This window comes from Monocercomonoides exilis (assembly GCF_001643675.1).
Source record: "Monocercomonoides exilis strain PA203 chromosome Unknown scaffold30-1206723, whole genome shotgun sequence".
NCBI classification, from domain to species: domain Eukaryota; phylum Preaxostyla; order Oxymonadida; family Polymastigidae; genus Monocercomonoides; species Monocercomonoides exilis.
Genome location: NW_027150575.1, coordinates 321,736 through 340,954, shown reverse-complemented (window position 1 = coordinate 340,954; position 19,219 = coordinate 321,736). Strand labels below are relative to the sequence as shown.

The 19,219-nt window shown below is 35.4% G+C and overlaps 3 protein-coding genes across 3 annotated transcripts; 1 reads left to right on the top strand and 2 right to left on the bottom strand.

The window, feature by feature from the left end:
• Positions 1-1,295: 1,295 nt before the first annotated feature.
• MONOS_6474 (uncharacterized protein) lies at positions 1,296-3,902 on the bottom strand (the record flags this gene model as incomplete). Its single annotated transcript, XM_067876712.1, has 3 exons — positions 1,296-2,356; positions 2,567-3,508; positions 3,845-3,902. 3 exons carry the CDS (start codon positions 3,900-3,902, stop codon positions 1,296-1,298), a joined length of 2,061 nt encoding a protein of 686 aa, XP_067725094.1.
• A 4,498-nt stretch (positions 3,903-8,400) lies between these two features.
• Positions 8,401-10,849, bottom strand: MONOS_6475 (uncharacterized protein). Its single transcript, XM_067876713.1, has 2 exons — positions 10,510-10,849; positions 8,401-10,442 (listed from the first exon to the last, which is right to left on the bottom strand). The coding sequence occupies exons 1-2, from the start codon at positions 10,793-10,795 to the stop codon at positions 8,602-8,604; spliced, it is 2,127 nt and encodes a 708-aa protein (XP_067725093.1). The 5' UTR covers positions 10,796-10,849; the 3' UTR covers positions 8,401-8,601.
• Positions 10,850-12,810: 1,961 nt separating this feature from the next.
• On the top strand, positions 12,811-19,219 carry MONOS_6476 (uncharacterized protein). Its single transcript, XM_067876714.1, has 5 exons — positions 12,811-12,998; positions 13,070-13,337; positions 13,399-14,983; positions 15,190-16,644; positions 16,825-19,219. The coding sequence occupies exons 1-5, from the start codon at positions 12,853-12,855 to the stop codon at positions 19,053-19,055; spliced, it is 5,685 nt and encodes a 1,894-aa protein (XP_067725092.1). The 5' UTR covers positions 12,811-12,852; the 3' UTR covers positions 19,056-19,219.

Here is a 19,219-nt window from a genome sequence, read left to right as displayed (position 1 = left end):
ATTTGGTTTTTTTCTTTTTTCTTTTTTCTTTTTTTCTTTTCTTTTCTTTTCTTTTTTTTTTTTTTTTTTTTTTTTTTTTTGAATAAACTGAGCTCGAGAGAATGGACATCTGCAAATCTTCAACAAGGAAAAATTATTAATCTTTGGATTACGCATTGAAAGCATTAATGGATGAATTGATTTTGTCATTTCTTTTTTGATTGATCCTCCTATTATTTGAATTACATCAGCAGTTGAAAAATTGAGGGATTCACAATAAAGCTAATCAACAAACGCAAGGAGCAGGTTTGCTCCTTGATAATGAGTTCTGAAATCCCTCTCTATTTCTGCTATAGTGATCTTAAACCCTCCTGCCTAGCACAATATCGTGCGGCGGATGAACAGAGGGACTGCGGATGAATGTGCGTCCCTTGTCTCAACTCCCTCCAATTCTTGGAACGTTTTCGGGGTGTTCCTGATCTGGTCTTCGACACTTGAGCGGGCCTGACAATTTGTCCTATGCTTCTCTCTCCGCTTCTCCTCCAATCAGATTCAAACTTCTTCTGTGAGGCAGTATGTCTGTTCTCCGTCAACTCCATAATGCAGCGGGGAATTATGGGGGGCGTCTCTTCACCTTTGGGAAGTTGAGCTATATCACTCTCATTCCGTAAACTCTTATTTCGAATAGGATATCGTTTCTTCGATTTCTTCCTCTTGCTCATATACACTTCTCCCCCATCTTGTGCACTTTCTCCTGTATATTCCTTTATTCCTGATTATGTATTCTCATTTCTTATATCCTTCCTTTCTCTATCCTTCTCTGACTTGTTTCACTTTCCTGCATGGGGTGCTGTTCCGCTGATTGTCTCCAGGATCCAATTTGTGTCTTGAACCGAAAGCACTGTGTAATACTTCTGGGCTACTCAAGAACCTGGCGCCCATCTCGCATAAGCATTGATTGCTTTCCAATCTGCGTCTTGTTGTCTAGCTAAGTGTGTTATCACAGTGTGTCTTATCGAGTGTGTGGTCAATGTGTCGGGTATTCCGTTCTCTCTCAGGACAGCCACTAATTCTTCTTTGATTATCTGCAAATTAGCAGTTCTTCTCCATTCTATGTCGAACCACACATGTTCATTCTGAAAAGTTGTCTTTGTGCACACCATCCAACATTGGAGCGCTGCAACAGCATCTATACGTGGGTTTGGATGTTTATTTATTATAACTTTGATAACCTCACCTCCACATGTCTTGGTTCGTTCATGTGTTAGTATTATATTATCTTTTAATATGTTTGTCTCTCTTCTCATTCTCTCAAGCTAATCTGACCTTAACGCTCCTAAAATCATTATGAGAATGAAGGCTCTCCTCTGGAGTGTTCGTGTATCCTTTGAGTCGTAGGTGGCTTTTGCCCATTTTGTGATAATTGTGAGATCCCACATCATCTTGTACCGTTTGCCCTTTCTCGGCTTTTCTCCCACATTAGTCTTTTGAAATATTTTTATGTCCTTTCGATCAATCTTAGTCTCCCTAAAAAGGTTAATAGAATCCTGAACTTTCCGTACTGTCTGATGAATCACTCCACTAGACAGGTTTGTATTTGAAAGTGTTTCAGTGAACTCTGCCATAATCCATTTGGCATCTTTGGTTGTGAAAGGTTCGGTGTCATCCATGCTTTCTCTGTCCTGGAATTGCTTGAATCTTCGTAGCGCTCTCCACGTATATCTTTCACTCTTTTGATTTCTCAGTATCGCTGCAGCTATGTCTTTTGCTCCAACGTCTTCTCCCCATGTCAAGAAGAGGTCCCTTCCTGGAGTATTTTCCTCTCCAGAATTACGCTTATTACCTCTCCTGGGGGTAGCTTCCAGCCTTCCCTTCTCATCTTCGCTCCCGGTATCATGCACTCCTGAAAGGTCCCCAGGGTCTTTATCGAATGCCCAGGCTGCAGTAGCGGGGTCCAGGTCTGCCCCCGCCAGGCTAGCAGAATCAGAATCGTTAGTTCCCTCTGGGCTTCCTTCATCTTCTTTTTCAGGGTCCGTCCGATGTTTCTCAGGAACGGATGGACTAGTACAATCTCGTTTCCTTGCATTCCTCTCTCTCTCCTCCCTCTCAGAGAGGATAGTCTCCAATTCCTTCCGCAGGGCACCGGCGCAATCGGTTCTAAGATTGTATCTAGTGTTCTCTGTGCGATTGTTTGTAATATCTCTGCGACTTTCTCCCCCTTCAGTGCATAATCCGGCTTTTTCGCCATCCGGTTGAGTGCATCTGCTTCCGTGTTCTGTTCTCCAGGGAGGTGTTCCGTTTGTATTGTAAGGTCCAGAATGTTTAGTTTCTTCTCCAATGCTCTCAGTGTTGGAATGAGCGATGAAGCTCCCCTCTTCTTATGAATCGTCCATCTAGTGGACATGTTGTCTGTCTTCAGACGAATATGGTCTATCTTCTGCTGTTGCAGCCATGCTCACTTTCTCTCTAGTGTCCTCAACACTGCTCTGGATTCCTTCTCGTTAATCGCTAATGCACTCTCCTGGAGTGTCCAACTTCTGTGGACATTGATCTTCTCTTCTTTGTTCTCTTCCAGTATTGTTTACACTGCGCCCCAACCCAGCTTTGACGCATATGTTGTTAGTTCTGCTAATCTGTTCATTCTCTTCTGACTCCTTGGTCTGTTCTCTTGCAGGATCATTCTCCAATGTGTTAATTCTCCCAGCATCATTGGGTTGGCTATCACCGTTCCTTTCCAGCCTCCGCGGGCTATTGCCTGCCTCAGTATGTATTGCATGCGCTTCATCCACAAGCTCGCTGGTGGGTGTTGTGACCTCACGAAGTTCAGCCTCCCGAGGGGTGCTGCTAAGTCTCTTGTCTTTTGTCTCTTCCTTTTCTTTGCGTATACAATCCAGGTTTGCACATCCTCCAGCAGCAGCACTCTCTTCCTCTCCTGGAGTGACACATCCATCTCCTCTGAATTCCACAACCATCTCAGAAACTCCACGCTCCTTGCGGGTTCCAACTTCAACTTCTCTTCCGACAGTATCCAGCCCACACTTCTCAGGAACTGGGCTATCTCCTGTGAGATCGATCTCAATGCATCCCTGTCTGGGTGCATGAGGAGAATGTCGTCCAGATAAATTACTAGCTTCACTTTCCACTTTTCTCTTATATATGATGCCGCCCGTCTCATTAACTTCGTGAAAACTCTGGGCGCATCCTTTGCCCCAAATGGCATCCCTACGTAAGCGTAACATTGACTTTGAAAGCTGAAGCACAGATAGGGACTGAATTGCTCGTCCACTTTGACATGTTTGCATGCACTCGATATATCCAAAGTGGTCATCCAATCGTTCTTCTCTAGGAATTCCATCACTGTCTCCTGGGAATCCTTCTTGAAGTGCTTTTTCTACACTTCCTCGTTTAGACCCCTGCAATCCAGGATCTTCCTCCACTTTCCGTTCTTCTTTCGAACCATGAATATCGGATTGAACCACTTCACCTCCGACTCTGGCACGGGCTTCACCACTCCGTTTTTCATTTCCTCCTTAGAAAGGTTGAAGCAATTGCTCCTTCGTGAAAATCTTCAATAGATCTATTCAACTCCCCACTCTGATAGTTTCCATTAAGGAACTCGATAACAATCCTAGAAGCTTGCTTTATTCCTCTCTTGATTTCCTTCTCGCGTATTGTCTTATTCTTCGTTCTCATTTTGCAGAAACATGAGGAGCCTTCCTCTATATTCTTCACGCCGTGCTGTGAGACTTCTTTCTATATCTTCGTCTTAGAGTCTTCCGCGGTCTCTTGCTCTATCTTCCACTCGCGATTTTACGCGGTTTTTCTTCGATTTTCTCACGATATTTAGCGGTTTCTATATCTGCACCTATCTCGTGATAATGCGCTCCTTCTTGTTGTATTATCCGTTCGTTATTTCTTTCCATTTCTCTCTCTATCCTTATCTCGCAGTAACCTCTGCTTTCTCTACATTCAAACTCTTTCAATAGAAAGCGGTTTCTCTCTATACAATAATCTCGCTTCATGTCACGGCTATCTTTTTTCTCTCAGTCTCGTTATTTTTCGCGGTTTCATATTTGTGAATATCTTCGTATATAAACATTGTAACTTTTCTTATTATCAATCAATTATATTTCATCGTTTCTGTTTGTCGTGCTGTTTCGTAACACAGTTTGTCTATATTTCCTTTGCTAAAGTTGGTTTAATTAGCTGAGTTTTCTCTTCCTAATAATCTCAATTAAATTGTGTTTCTATATTTTCTCTCTTCTCTCTCTCCTCTCTTGGCCTCGCGGCAGAGCACGGCTTTGTTTTCTCTCTTCGCTTTTTCTTTTCTTATAATCTCGAGATTTAACGTGGTTTGATTCTAAGCAACTATCTCTTGAATATACACAGCTTCATTTCAATTGATTATCTTCAAACTGCAACAAATTTATCCTTCTATTAAAATCTCGCTGCAGTGTGTATATCGATCTTCACAAAAAAGCTTGCGATATATAACTGAATATGTTTTGTTGCTGAGTTTATCCATATCTCACGGAACTGCGCTCCTCATTACACTTATTATCTTCTTTCGGTATTTAGAAGATCCTCTCTTTATAGCTATCTCGCCACAATAAGCGGCACTTTATCCTTTTCAGTCTGCATAAATACTTTCGTCTCTTTGTTATTTCATTCTTTGTAACTATCTCTTGAATATGCACAGCTTCATTTCTATTAATTATATTATTTTTGAAAGAAGATTCTTTCTCAATTAAAATCTCTCTGCAACTTGTGGATCTATCTTCTTTTAATCTCACAACATCCAGCGATTTCTAAATTATTCTATGTCTCGCGGCTATGTGTGGCTCATTTTCCTTTATTTTGCATAAATATCTCACGATTTTAATAATTCCAGTTTTCTGTTTTGCAGCTTCTGTTCTCGATATTATCTCTTTATTCAACGCGACTCTCTGTTCAACTCTATCAGCTGTACACTATCTACAATTCCGGATGATGTCTTACATGCTCAGATCTTGGTTAGTTCTTCAATAATATTTTCCACTCTTTCCAGTTCCAAAAAAAGATCTAATTCTTTTCCATCGCTGTCTCTGTATTTTTTCAAAACCGGTCGCTGCTTTGTTTTAATTGTGGACAATAAAGATTTTCTTTGAAATTGAGTATTGGAGATGTTAGATCTTAAACCACCCATAAATCGTGAACAATACTCATTATCGAGGAGCAAACCTGCTCCTTGCGTTCGTATTTTCGCTCTATTGCGAACTTTTTGAAGATGTCATTTTGAGGAAAAGGCAGAAAGGCAGAAAAGCTGTGAAGAATGAGGAAATACAAAAGGAGAGAAGAGAAATAACAATGGGAAAGAGGGGAATGTTGTGGAGGAAAAGCAGGCAATAGGGCTAAACCAGATTGGAAGCTATTTTTAAAAGAAACAAATGAAGAGGAGAAAAGCAAATAGAAATGATGATGATGTCTTTAAAAAGAAAGAGGAAGCCACCAAAGCGGATTTATTGATTTCAGATTTAATAAGCCAACATTCATCAACACCGCCTGAAAGAGGAAAGAAAGTTATAAATGAGGATTAATCATCATATTTGATGATGTGGCAGTATTTTAAAGAAAAGCAATCGAAGAAGATATTTTTGCTGTTGAAGTGTTCATTCTTCTTCTTCAATTGTTTCTCAAAAAATATGCCTTTTAACATCATCGGCCACTTTCTTCCACATTCATCCTCAATTTCGTCAACAGGCAGAAAATGCCTCATATTCCTTGACTTTTTCTTCTAATATGTTACTGTAAAGCTGATGTTCATTTGTTTTATGGATAACTGGCGATCCAATCCAATTGATTTCGATTGAGCAGCAAGGAAAATGAAGAAGAGGTAAAAGCAAAACTTCAAACACTTCAAACAACCATTTTCTCATCATTATAATCATTATCGATGTTTTAATGAATATAGATTTCAAAAAAAATCAGAAATATAAAAAATTTTATGATATATTAAATAAAGACTTTTTTCATTTTTTGACATTGAGTTTCCTTGAATTTTCTTGAATAAAACAAAAAAAAATAATACGAAATCTTCCTCTTCATTTATTTTTCTAATTCCAGTAAGTTAATTCTTTTTCATAGATTAATTCAAAAAATAAATGGAAAAGTTTTCTTGATCAAAATCAATTTCATTTTCTGAGTCCTTTTATGTTCTTCATGTTTTTTTCATAAATTCCTTTTTTTTATTATTTGACAATAAAAATTATGTTGACAAAATTTCAAAATGATTAAATAAAAAAAAAGCGTTGATAACGAAATTAAAATACTATTGGGTAGAAATATCTAACATCAGGAATTTTCATCGAAAAATTATATACTATTAAAAAGCTTTTTGTGTACAAAAAATTAAAAAAAAAAATGTGTTCATTTTTTGACATGCACGGAATTTCACAAAACTTTTTGTGATAACATCAGTGATGGCTGTTTGCAGACGGGAAAAACCGATTTATTTTGAAATTTGAAAATGATTGATAAAGTTATGAGTGATTCAATTTTTTTGTGCTTTATGCATAAAAAGCTTGAAAGTTTATTTTTTCCACTAATAAAAATATTTTGCATTTGATTCATTTGTAATAATTCCAACAAGAACCTGTTTATAAAATCATTTTTCATTTTCATTCTTTTTTGTCTTTTCTTTTTGTTTTTCTTTTCACAATTATGCTTTTGTTTCATGATCCCTCCCTTCAATGAAAATTTATTTTCATCAATCAAATGATGAATAGAATATGAAAACAAAAAAATAAAATATTGCAAGTTTTTTGTTAATTTAACCTGATTAATATTGACCGAAGCGTTATAATTTTTGAAATCGTGATTTTTTTCGTTGGGTTTTTTTTAAAAGGTTGTATTCCATTGGATAGGAATTATTTATTTTTAGGAAAAAAAAGAATGACAATTGTTTCAAAAGACGATGTTTGAGATTAACTTTTGCAAAAATGTAATTATCTTTAAAAAATGTTATTTATTTTCAGAATTCATTTATCAACATTCAAAAGGAATTCTCAAACCGAAATATTTGTTGGAAATTATCTGATTTTAACAATTTCATGCATATTAATTTGAACTTTTTTGTAATTTTCACATACTGCTTTTCAGATGATTGCGTGGAGAGTAATGTTCAACACAGAAATTGTTCATTATACAAAATCCAGCAAATTAATAATAACCCTTTTCTCAACACACCAGATGATGTCGAATATAATAAAACTGATAAAGAGCAAGAAGTGGAAGAAGATTTGGGAGATTATTCACAAAAAACAAAAGAAGACAAAGATATTTCTGATAACTGTGATTTCATTAATTGAATTGAGAGAATAGAATCGAATTCAGAAAAATTTTGGGATGGATATAAATCTGATATTTCATGTTAATATCATGTCAAAACGGATATAATCACATTGGATTTTGCACAACTTTTTGTGTCAATATCCGATTTAGATAATATTCAATGTCACTATTCATAGATAATCCCAAATGAAGTTTTATTAATAATCTGATTTTGGATCAATTTTTCAATTTTAGAAAATTCTTCACAAAACTCATTTTCCGAAAGTGATAACATCATTTTTATTATTTTATTTAGACTTATTAAAACACATTTTGGGAAAAAAAAACATTTTCTATACAGGAAGATGTGATATTGTGACAAAAAACCACTATAGGTGTTCCTAATTTTTTCGTTAAATCAATGAATAAAAAGCTAAAAAATGCAATGTCAAGATATTATCGACACATGAGGTTAATAATAACATATTGATCAAAACAAAAAATGATCGAATGGTTTTTTTATTCAAATCTTAAGTTTTACGAGACTTTTTTCAAACTTCAAAAAAATGCTTTAATTGAGTTATTTTCAACACTAACAATTGAAAACAGCAATAATATTCAAATTTAAAAACCTGAAAATGTCTTTTTATTGTAATTTAATGAATTTATCAAAAAAAATTATTAAAAATTTCAATTAGGGGACAGTTGTTTTTGAGAACGAAAACCCGAAAAAAGATAAATTATAAATATAACATAAAATTAACACCAAAGAGTGATGATGATCGTTAGCTTATGAACAAAAAGCATTTTTATATAGTGTATTGTCAAGTATTTTGTAACCCTAAAAGTTTCCTTTTACCCTATTGGTGATGTTGATAACATTCGACGTAATTATATTGGGGTTTGCCTGATATTCCTTACAATCATATGCTGTTTTTCAAATTTCAATGACGCCTTTCATTTATAATTAACCTAAATGTAGCAATTTTCTTCAATATTAATAGTGGAAAAGCTTGGAAAGGATTCCACCCTCAACTATCATTATCTCATCATTTTCCTCTTTATACAATTTAATATTTAACACGAAATTGAGACAAAAAAAAAAAAAAAAGATTTTTAAGCACTGGAATAAGTGTTTTTAAAATAAATAAAATTAACAGAAAAAAGATATAAAACATTAACATAAAGAAAAAAAGAAAAAAAATTGTATGAAAACATTAGCAATAATTCTTGAAAAAGTGAAACAAATGAATCGAACAATTGACAAATTTATAACAATCATTTAAACATAAAAATTTGAAAGAACTATTAAAATTACTGTTGTTCAGGATTCTTTTCGAATCTCTTTCGTATTTCTGATACTTTAAATGACCAATCATAGTCAATGGTGCCCTGTGCCGTCTTCTCGCTCTTCTCCGCCGCTGGCTGTGTGTTTGGTGTGGTAGATGCAGAGTACGGTGAATACGTGCCAGACAGTCTGCGTGTTGAATGGGGTGTTGAAAGAGATGATGCTCCACCAGAAGACGAGTACAAAGAACGAGGAAGAGACGGTGCAATCGGCTGCTGCGACTTGTTGAACTTCTCTCGCATTGCAGAGACAGAGCTGGCTGGCGCAGTGTAGTCAATCGACGGGGTAAAGGTAGCAGGAGGAGAAGAAGAAGAAGAAGCTGCATTTGAGGAGGAGGAAGAGGAGGAGGAAGAAGACTGCACTGAAGCTGAAATAGGAGTTGCAATAGAAGATGAAGACACTGAAGATATTGGATATGACTGTGCATGCCCGTGCAGAGAAGAAGTCGACGATGAAGGCGAAAGAGAGCCAGAAGGAGAGACAGTGTGAGGTGTTGTGCTCAATGCATTGTTTGTTCCATGTGACGTGTGGCGTTGCAAAGAAGGTGAAGACGGTGAAGCTGAGGTTGGACTAGCAGCAGCAGAAGCACCAGCAGCAGTCTGGGCAACAGCTGCAGAAGAGTTGTAGCTCTGAATCCGCTGCGCAGCGAAGGAAAAACGGCGAGAATGAGAAGAAGAAGAAGAAGGCGATGTTAAAGGAGAAGAGCTGCGAGAGGAGGATGGAGAAGACGAGCGATATGCTTCGTTAGTAATTTGTGGAGTTGAGGTTGAGGCTGAGATTGATAAATCAGAAGAAGAAGAAGGAGAAGAAGGAGAAGAAGAAGAAGGAGAAGGAGAAGAAGAAGAAGAAGGAGAAGGAGAAGAAGAAGAAGAAGAAGAAGAAGTGATTAAAGAAGAATGAGATGGTGGTAACAATTCAGATTTGCTGAGTGTTGGCAATTGTGATTCTGAGTTTGTATCGTTTGGCATTTGGTCTTTTGTTTCAGCTTCGATTTCATTGATTCTATTTTCCTCTTTCAGCAATTTATCTTTATCTTCTTGTTTTTCTTGTTTTTCTTCTTCTTTTTCGATCTTCTTCTTTTCTTCCTCTTCACTCTTCTTTTTCTCTTCCTCTTCCTTTTGTTTGGCTTCAAGTTGCCTTTTCGCTTCCTCCAATGTTCGTTGCAGCTCCTCCACTTTTTTCCGCTCTTCTTCCAAAAGTCTCTTAATTTCTTCTTTTTCTTTTTCCAACGCTTCTTCTTTTCTCTTTCTTTCTTCTGCTTCCTCTTTGGCTTTATTTTCTTCCTCGATTTTCTTCTTCTCCTTTTCTTCTTTCTCTTTCAACAGCATTTTTTTCTCTAATTCTTCTTTTTCCTCTTTCTTTTTCTTCATCCAATTGCCAAAAGAAATCTTTTCATTTGCATCAAAATCGTCAAAAAGCATAATGTGAACAGGAACTCTTCTGACACATCTGCAGATAAGCCCAACTTTTCTTCCAGTAATTTCTCTCAGATAATTCGCGTGATCAATTTCTGACGAACGCATCAACAAAACAACTGCATCATTGCTTCTGTCCAGATTAGCCGTATCTGATGCAATTATTGCTTCATAATGATTATGTATTGCATGAGTCTTCTCTGAAACCGATAAAACGTTCATTCGACATGAAAGTTCATGCCCTTTCCAATGCTTTTCAAATTGAAATTCAGGTGTCAATTCTTCATCTGTTCGAAAAACATTTGAAAATTGTTCCCATGTTAAATCCAATTCCTCATTATGTGCAGATTTTCTTGCAAGTTCAGCTCTGAATGGAATAGCCTTTGAATCCTCTAAAAATATAATAAAAATATAAGGAATAATTTTATATATTTATCAAAACAAAGTTATAAAGCAAACTATATGATAAGAGTTTCGCTTTAAATTTCAATTTTTTGCCAATCACAAAATTTGAATTATTCTTTTTCAATCGATTTGACAGAACATGAAGAAGCAAATCAGCTTCACTTTCAAGCGACTTTTCTTGGCTAAGAATTATTTCCACCGAATTATTGTTGACTTTCTTCACAATTCCTTCCCATTTCACAACTCTTCCAGCATAATCATTCTTAAATGTTTTTGCCATAACTGCATCAAGAGCATGAGAACATTCTTGCAAATATGTATTCCAATTGTTTCCGAGCATCTGAATTTGCTCGATATCTTTAGATTGAGAAGAAATAGAAAGATCAAATAAAAACCATATTTATTTGAAAGAAAAAATAATTTCTTGGTACAATCCCAATAGGTGGACATAACCCTAAATAGTTATTTTTTAGGTTATTATTTTCTTAATAAAAACCCTAAAAACCTAAATAAACCTAATGAAACAGCTTTATATAAACATTAACATATATTATTGTACTTCATTTGCACTTTTATCAACTCAATCCCTAAGATATATTCATTTGAAAGATCACAAAATTGAAAAGCATCAAAAAATACTTAACAAAGTGATCATTAGAGCTATTCCTCTGTGACATGACAAGAGAAAATTGAAAAAAGACAAAATGACTGACAAGATATTTAAGACTTGTCAAAAAGGGTTATTTATAACAATTTCATAATTCTTAATTACTATTATAATTAATTTGAAAATCTTCATGAAATAATTCTTATTATTATGAAAAAAATTAAAATAAAAATAAAATGATCAGGTTCCCAATATTTATTTTATTTGACACGTAATGTCAGTTGAGGAATATTTTTGTCACAATTTGTCATTGACAGTCACTGACAGTCACTGACAAAAGAGAAAAATCGACAAGATATTACAGATGCTATCAACAAATCTTTTCCATAGTGCTTTGAAAAGTCTTTCGAAGTTTTAGCAATAGTTTATGAAATATTTATTTTTATTTAAAAAACTTTCTTTTTCTTTTTCTTTTTATTTTTCTTTTCTTATCTTTCTTTTCTTTCTTTCTTTCTTTCTTTTTTTTTTTTTTGTGACAGAAGAGGCTTCAAGTGATTTGTCAGGTCACAGAGGTATAAATTAGAGCTATATACAATATGTTAAGCAGTTTATGAACAATTTTTTAGTTCATAATTACAGTGAAGCTCGGTTATAATCACCTCGGTTGTAATCAAGACCGCAAATAATCACATTTTTTCGTACATCGATAAAATTTGCATTTTTTTATGTGTAATTTCATCGGTTATAATCACACCAAAATCGCGAATAATCACAAATTTTTAAAAAATATGAGTATTTTTCTGTCGATTTTGAAATTTTTGTAAAAATGAAAGTTGTTTTTTTCCACTTTATGATGAACAATATTTTTCTTTAAAACATTATAAATTGAAAAATCGATTCAAATGTGTGGATTTAAAAATATATTGAAAATTTTCTTTTTATATCTGCAAAAAAATTTTTCTGAAAAACTTTTCAATGAAAAAGATGGCTCGGTTATAATCAAGTTCGGTTATAATCACAAAAAATTGTGCAAAATGGATTGTGATTATGACCGAGCTTGAATGTACAGATATTGCAAAAAATACCGGACATCGCACACAATACCGGACAAGATCGTTTTCTCAATAACCACTCAAAGAGAAAATCTGATAATATACCTCCAAATATATCTTAGCAATACAAACTCATTTGGCACATCGGACTTTCATTTCCGTGCAGACTGAATATTTATAAAATAATTTTTAAAATTTCGGAGAAACTGAATTTTGAATTTTTCCGAAATTATAAAAATAGTTTTTTTTGAGCACAAATGAAGCTGTTTTGAAAGTCTTGTTTTTCAAATGAGGTTGTATTGACGAGGTATGTTTTGAGGCAAATTGTCAGCATTATTCATTTTGCAGCTATTGTGAAATCGATCTTGGCCGGTATTTTGTGCGATGTCCGGTATATTTTGTAATATCTGTTTTATGATTTTCACAGAAAAATATATTTATTAAGGGTAATGTCCACCTATTGGGAAAGTACCAATTTCTATTGCAAGTTTTCTACATTGGAATATTATTATATGACGCTGCACTTTCGTCAAATAAAAAATCAATATTGAAAAGTATAAAAAATTTTCTGATATTTTTTTTTTTTAAACTTCATATGTCTGTGCATTAAATAAGAAAATTCTGTGCAAATGTTTGTGAAAGTTTAAGATGATGGCATAAACGATGAACATTTCTATGTTTTTACAATTATTTGCCATTATTATTAATTTTTTTATTTAAGATAATTTTTAACGGGGTATGTGGAACATTATTTCTCAAAGAATTGCGACCACCACGCCTCCGATATCAACATTGATTGATTCTGGTGCTACCCTTGAAGAATTGTTGAATGAAGATACTTTTTTAGAACAATTTCATTTAAAGAATGATAAATTGTTGGATTTGTATGATGTACTTGTAATTATTATTAAAAATGTTAAATGAAAGCTTTATGATTTAATGACTAATTTTATAGTCTATCAAATGCAGAGACAACAAACAAAATGTTATCTTTGCTTTTCAATTCAAATAACGAAGAACAGAATGAAAAGAAATATCGTTATCCGTTTCTTATTTCAGAAATATTATCATCAAAATCAATGACTTTCCGAATTCTTGTTGGAAGTGAACGATTTATTTCAGAAATATGCGAACATTTACTTTCAACTGAGCCACTAAAACCAATTGTGTTAACCAATGCAAAAAAAGTTATTATTTCTTCATTTGAATCAAATCAAAAATATGTATGTCTTTTTGAATTTTTTTTTTACAACTAAAAATGTGCTTATTTCATTTTTTATCCAGTTTATGAACAAGTTCGAAGAAGAAAAGCTTATAGAAAAAACTTTGCAACATTTCATTTCATTTCCATTCTGTGAATTAATGGATGAAATATTCTCGACAGTTTTTGAAAATGACGGCCCGCGCGGACTTGAGGAGTTTTGCGAGGCTTCTGCTGTTCTGTCTCAGTACCTTCTCGAAATGAAGGGATCTGCAATCTCAGATGTGTGCTGGAACATCGCAGCCACCATCAAATCTCTGCTGTCGCATTTCGTCCCCCCAAAGCTGCTTCCGGACTGGGGCTCACCATTTGCCGACAGCAGCACACAGGGAAAGTCCCTGTTTCCGTCAGGCACAAGCCCCGACTTCCTCTCATCGACTGCTGCCATCCCTTCGCCCACAACCATCGTCTCTCTCTTCAACTCAGACCCTGCCCTGCGGCCTCCTTCAACCACCTCTGCCTATTTCTCTGCGTTTGACTCGCTTCCCCCTCAGTCGACTGCTCCAAAGGCTTCGTCCGTGTTCTTCAAATTGTGCTTTCCAAACGCATCTTCCTCTCATAAACAGAGAAAATCAAAGAAAAAACAGGATTTACTAGAGCTAAATATAAAACCGATATCTCCCTCCACTTCACAATCTGCTTCTTTTGACACACCATCATCCATCACTCCATCACCCCACAAGTCATCTTCACCTTCGCGTTCATCTTCATCAATATCACAATTACAATCATCTTCTATTTCATTTCCTTCATCATCATCATCATCTTCTTCTTCTCCCTCCTCCTCCTCCTCCTCCTCCTCCTCTTCTTCTTCTTCTCCACTTCCATCGATCCCCCCCTCCTTCCTCCCTTCTCTCAGCATCCTCACGTTCCTCTGTGACATCATCCACAACGAGCAGAAGGCACAACAAGAAGAGCGCGAACGGAAAGAAGCCGAAGAAGCTGAGGAAGACGAGTCTGAATGGGACACAGAGCCGCAGTCGCTTTCCTTTCTGGGCAAAGTCAAACAGGCGTATGCGAAGAAGAAGACAGGGTTTTCATTCGGCAGTGGAGGAGGAGGAGGAGGAGAAAAATCTTCGCTGCTTTCGATGGGGCAAAAGGGAGGAAAAGATCGATTGAAATCAAATTTGAAGAGAAATTTGAGTCAAAATCAAAAAGAGAAGGAAAAAGAGAAAGAGAAAGAGAAGAAGAAGAAGCAGAAGATTCCGTCGCTTAATTCGATGGCAGATGATTTGAGCACTTTCACTTTGTATCGCTTTCTGAAGAACAATGTGCTACACAGACTGCCAATGCTGATCCCTTGGATTCTTGTGGGAGAAGAAGAAGAAGAAGAAAGAGAAGAAAGAGAAGAAAGAGAAGAAAGGGAGAAAGAGAAAGAGAAAGAGAAAGAGAAAGAGAAAGAAGAGAAAGAAGGTGAAAGCGATGATAATTTATCAACAAAGAAGATAAATGACAGAAACAGTGAAAATATAAGCGCCAAAAACAAAGTTGTTAACAATTCAAAATGTTTCAAAGAGGGAATAACGAAGAATTACATCATCACCCAGCTTTCGAATGAGAGCTTTCACACACAGAAGAATCGGCAGTTCGTTTTGTTGAAGCAGCAAAGTTTGTTATCATTATCATTATTATTATTAGTATTCATTTATTATTAAATATTCTTTTTCTTTTCTTTTCTTTTTTTCTTTCTTTTTTATATTTTATATTTGAATGTCTAATTTGAATAACCCTCTTCAAATGACAATGAAATCATTTGAATCTCCTTTAAATAATCATTCAATATGAATTTTTTTCCATATTGTTATTTTGAAAAGTTGTGCGTTTTCTCGAGTCACTTGTCCGTATATTTGATGATGATGAGATTGACACAGTGTTTACAACTGCATATAATTCATATGTGAAAGTTAAAATAAGAAGATCAAAACATGCTCGTCGGCATTACAATTGGCATAATGAGAAGGGGAAAAGAAGAAAATTGAGAGATGAAAGCGATTCAGATGAAGAAAATGAAGAAGAAGAAGAAGAAGAGAACGAATTTGATTCAGATTTTTCATCAGCTTCATCATCGTCTTGCTCTTCTTCTGCTTCTCTTTCTTCTTTTGATTCGTCTTCTTCTTCTCCTTCATCGTCTTCTGAAGAAGAAGAAGAAGAAGAAGGCAAATTGAAAGAAAAGAACAACAAAGAAAACGATGACAGCAATATTTCTGATCAAAAAAATCAAAACACTTCAAATGACAAATCTAATTCTTCTTCTTCTTCTTCTTCCTCATATCCCCCTTCATTCACCAACCACACTCTCATTTCTGCTCTTCTTGTGCTTTTTGTGCGATATCCGCATCAATCTGTTCTTCTCTCTGAAATCTCCGCCTTCTTCCAGACGCTCATAACACACAACAAAAACAGAATAACAACAAAGAAGAAGGCGAAAGCGAATGAGAAGGAAGAAAACGAGAAAAAGAAAAAAAAAAAGAAGAAGGAAGAGAAGGAGAAGGAGAAGGAGAGGGAGAAAAAAGATGAGAAGAAGGAGAAGAAGAAGAAGAAATCTGACAAAAAGAAGGAAGGGAAGAAATTGAATGAAGAAAGTTCTGATGATGAGTTATCGAACAAGAATTGCGAGAAGAATGAAGAAAAGGAGAAAGAGAAAGATAATAACACAGATAAAGATAAAGATAAAGATAAAGAGAAAGAGAAAGAGAAAGAGATCGATAATAACAGTGATAGCAATGACAGTAGCAGCGAAAGTGAAAGTGATAGCGGAAGTGATAGCGACAGCAGCAATTCAGACGAAGCGAGCGAAGAGAAAAAAGCAGAAGAAGCCATTTTGAATGCAGATGATGAGATTTCAGAGAACGACACAGAGGAAGAGAAGGAGAAGAAGATGAAGCTGAAAGAGGAGAAGAGGAAAATCGAAGAGGAAAATGCTTGGCGATTTGTGAGATGGAAAGAAAGAGCTGAACTAAGGGCTTTGGAACGGCTGAGGCAGAAAGAAGAAGAAGAAGAAAGAAAAGAAGAAGGAAAAGAAAGAGAAGAAAAAGGAGAAGGAGAAAGAGAAGAAATGGAAGAATTGAACAATGAGACGAAGAAAACAAAGTGCCAAACGATGTTGTTGTGGGGAAAACAAAGCAAACATTCATCAAATTTATCGAACGAAAGAAATAAAAAACACAAAAAGAGAAGAGAAGAGAAGAAAGAAAAGAAAAAGAAGGAAATAGATGCTTCGAATAGAGATTCTTCTCCAACTTTGCTGGATTCAAACACTTCATCTTCTGGTAACTCGGAAATATCTTCATTAATTTCATCTTCTTCCTCTTCTCTTCCTTCTTCTCTTCCTTCTTCTTCTTCTTCTTTTCCTTCTTTTTCTTCTTCTTCTTCTAATAATCCTTCTTTTTCTTTTTCTTCTCCTCCTTCTTTGAATGGGCTGATTGATGTGTTGCTTGCTGTCTTTGAAGCAGAAGCCTTTCAAAGAGAGATTCGGACACAGCGTCTTGAGCAAAGAAGAGAAGAAGAGAAAAAAAGAAAACAAGAAATTGAAGAAAAAATGCGAAAAGGAGAGATTTTTGATCACAAAACAAGCAATTTAGCAGCACTTAACTCGAATTCTGAGATGGAAATGAAAGGAAAACAGGCAAACCAAACAAATCAATTTGAAACTTCATTGTCTTTTCCATCTTCTCCTTCTCCTCCTCATCCTCCTCCTCCTTCTTCTTCTCCTTCATCCAAATTGTGTTGGAGCCATCGCAGTCTTTCTTCTCCTTCTGTTCTGTCTTCTCCTCTTGTTGCTGAGTCTATCAAACTTCTGGATACAATTCTGAAAGAAGAAGAGTTGATTCTTGAATCTGATGAGGAAGAAGACGAAAAAGCTGAAAAGAAATGGAGAAAGATGCAAAGAGAAAAACAAAGGAAATTCAAAAATAAAGAAAAAGATGAAGAAAACGGTGAAAATGAACAAGAAAGTTGCGATGATGTCAAAACAAAGGAATCTGAAAGCAGCATTTCTACTGCCAAAGATTCCATCAATTCTTCAACACAACCCACTTCACAATCACTTCCATCATCATCATCATCTTTTTCTTCTTCTTCCTCTCCTTCTTCTTCCTCTCCTTCTTCTTCCTCTCCTTCTCCTCCTCTTCTTCTTCCGTTCTCCTTCTCCTCTTCCTCCATCTCCCAGCTCTCCCAGCGTTCCCAGCAGTTCTTTCTTCTCTGCCTTGTTTATTTCTCCCGCTGCCAAGCTGAGCTATTTCGCTCTTCGCGCCCTGCCTCTGTCATCTTCCGTGAGGTTCTCTCGTTATCTTACTTCGAGTCCATTCTGTGGTCGCTCCGAAAAAGCTCTGCGAACTCGTTTTTGAGCAGCGAAGGAGGAGGAGAAGGAAGAGAAGAAGAAAAAGAAAAAGAAGGAAAAGAAGAAAAAGATGGAGATGGAGAGGATGGAGAGGAGGAGAAGAAGGGAAAGGAGGAGAAAGAGGAGAAAGAAGAAAAAGATGATTTGCTGACCTTGTTTGATGAAAAATCGAGTAAAGCAGCAAAAACTGCAAAAACAGAGAAAAATGGAGAGAAAACAAGAAAGAAGAAGTATTTGTGGTCTTTGGATGGAGAAGATGAAGAAGAAGATTTTGATGATGATGATGATGATGACGATAGAAAACTGGATAATGGAATCAGCAGCGTAATTAGCAATAAGAATAAAGTTGACAATAATAATACAAATAATAGCAATAACAATATGATCAAAGAAGGAACTTCAAAGAAAACGATGAAAAATTCACGTGTTGGAGAGCAAAACGAAAATAAAGGAGAAAAAAGGCAGAAAACCAAAAAAAGTGCTACGGATTCCAAAGATGTGGTGAAGGTGGTGTATCATGGGCCCTTAGATGAAGCAGAAGACGATGAAGGAATGAATATCAAGGACAATTTAACAGAAGAAAAGAAAAAGCGAAATGAGCTGTGTTCAAAGACAAATGGAAGAGAAGAAGATAAAAAAGAGACTAAAAAATGGGAAAAGATTGAAAAACTAGCGAAGAACGGAAGTGAATTCGAAGAAGAAGAAGAAGAAGATGATGATTTAAACAGAAAAGATGTTGATGTTGATGAAGATGAAGAAGAAGATGATGATAACATGGATAATAATGATGAGGATGAAGATGGATGGATTGACACAGACGAAGACGAGGAAGAGGAAGAGGAAGAAGAAGATGATGAAGAGGAAGAAAAAGAAAAAGAAGAAAAAGAAAAAGTAAAAGAAAACAACAAAGCGAATAAATCAATAAAAGGGCGCCTTCAAAAAAAGCAGCAGAGGAAAGGAAGAAATGAGGATAAGTTGGCAGTTGACGAAGAAGATGCATTTTTCAGTCTTTCAGACAAAGAATCAGACGAAGACGAGCTTTTAATAGTGTTTGACCGCTCGGCAACTGACAAGAAGAAAGCTAAGAAATCGGCTGATGGAACCAAATCGGTGCGGGCAAAGCGGAACAGAAGCGATGAAGAGGAATTAAAGAAAATAAAGAATGAATCATCTGAAGAAGCATCATCTGTTAGAAATCAAGAATTGATGGAAAATGAAAGTGAAAAAATTATTGATACTGACATTGAGAAAATATTGAGCGAAGATGATGATTTTTCTTACGATGTGGATATTTCATCACTCGATATTGACAATGTTTTAAAGGAATTTGACAGAGCTTGAATGCAATTTCACACAAAATAATACAAAATTGAGTGCTGTTGTTTTTTGCTTTTTTTTGAGGAGAATGAGGTTGAATGTATCAAAAATATGAGTTTTAATAACCCCTCTATAATTAATAAATTATTTTATTTTATTTTTCTTTTAGAATGAATATTAAAAAATTT

Coding starts and splice junctions, on each gene's coding strand:
- MONOS_6475 (XM_067876713.1), bottom strand. CDS start 10,795: ATGCTCGGAAACAATTGGAATACATATTTGCAAGAATGTTCTCATGCT. Junction 10,443..10,509: donor AGCGAAACTCTTATCATATA/GTTTGCTTTATA, acceptor TTATATTTTTAG/AGGATTCAAAGGCTATTCCA.
- MONOS_6476 (XM_067876714.1), top strand. CDS start 12,853: ATGTGGAACATTATTTCTCAAAGAATTGCGACCACCACGCCTCCGATA. Junction 13,338..13,398: donor TTGAATCAAATCAAAAATAT/GTATGTCTTTTT, acceptor TTTTTTATCCAG/TTTATGAACAAGTTCGAAGA. Junction 14,984..15,189: donor CGTTTTGTTGAAGCAGCAAA/GTTTGTTATCAT, acceptor TATTTTGAAAAG/TTGTGCGTTTTCTCGAGTCA.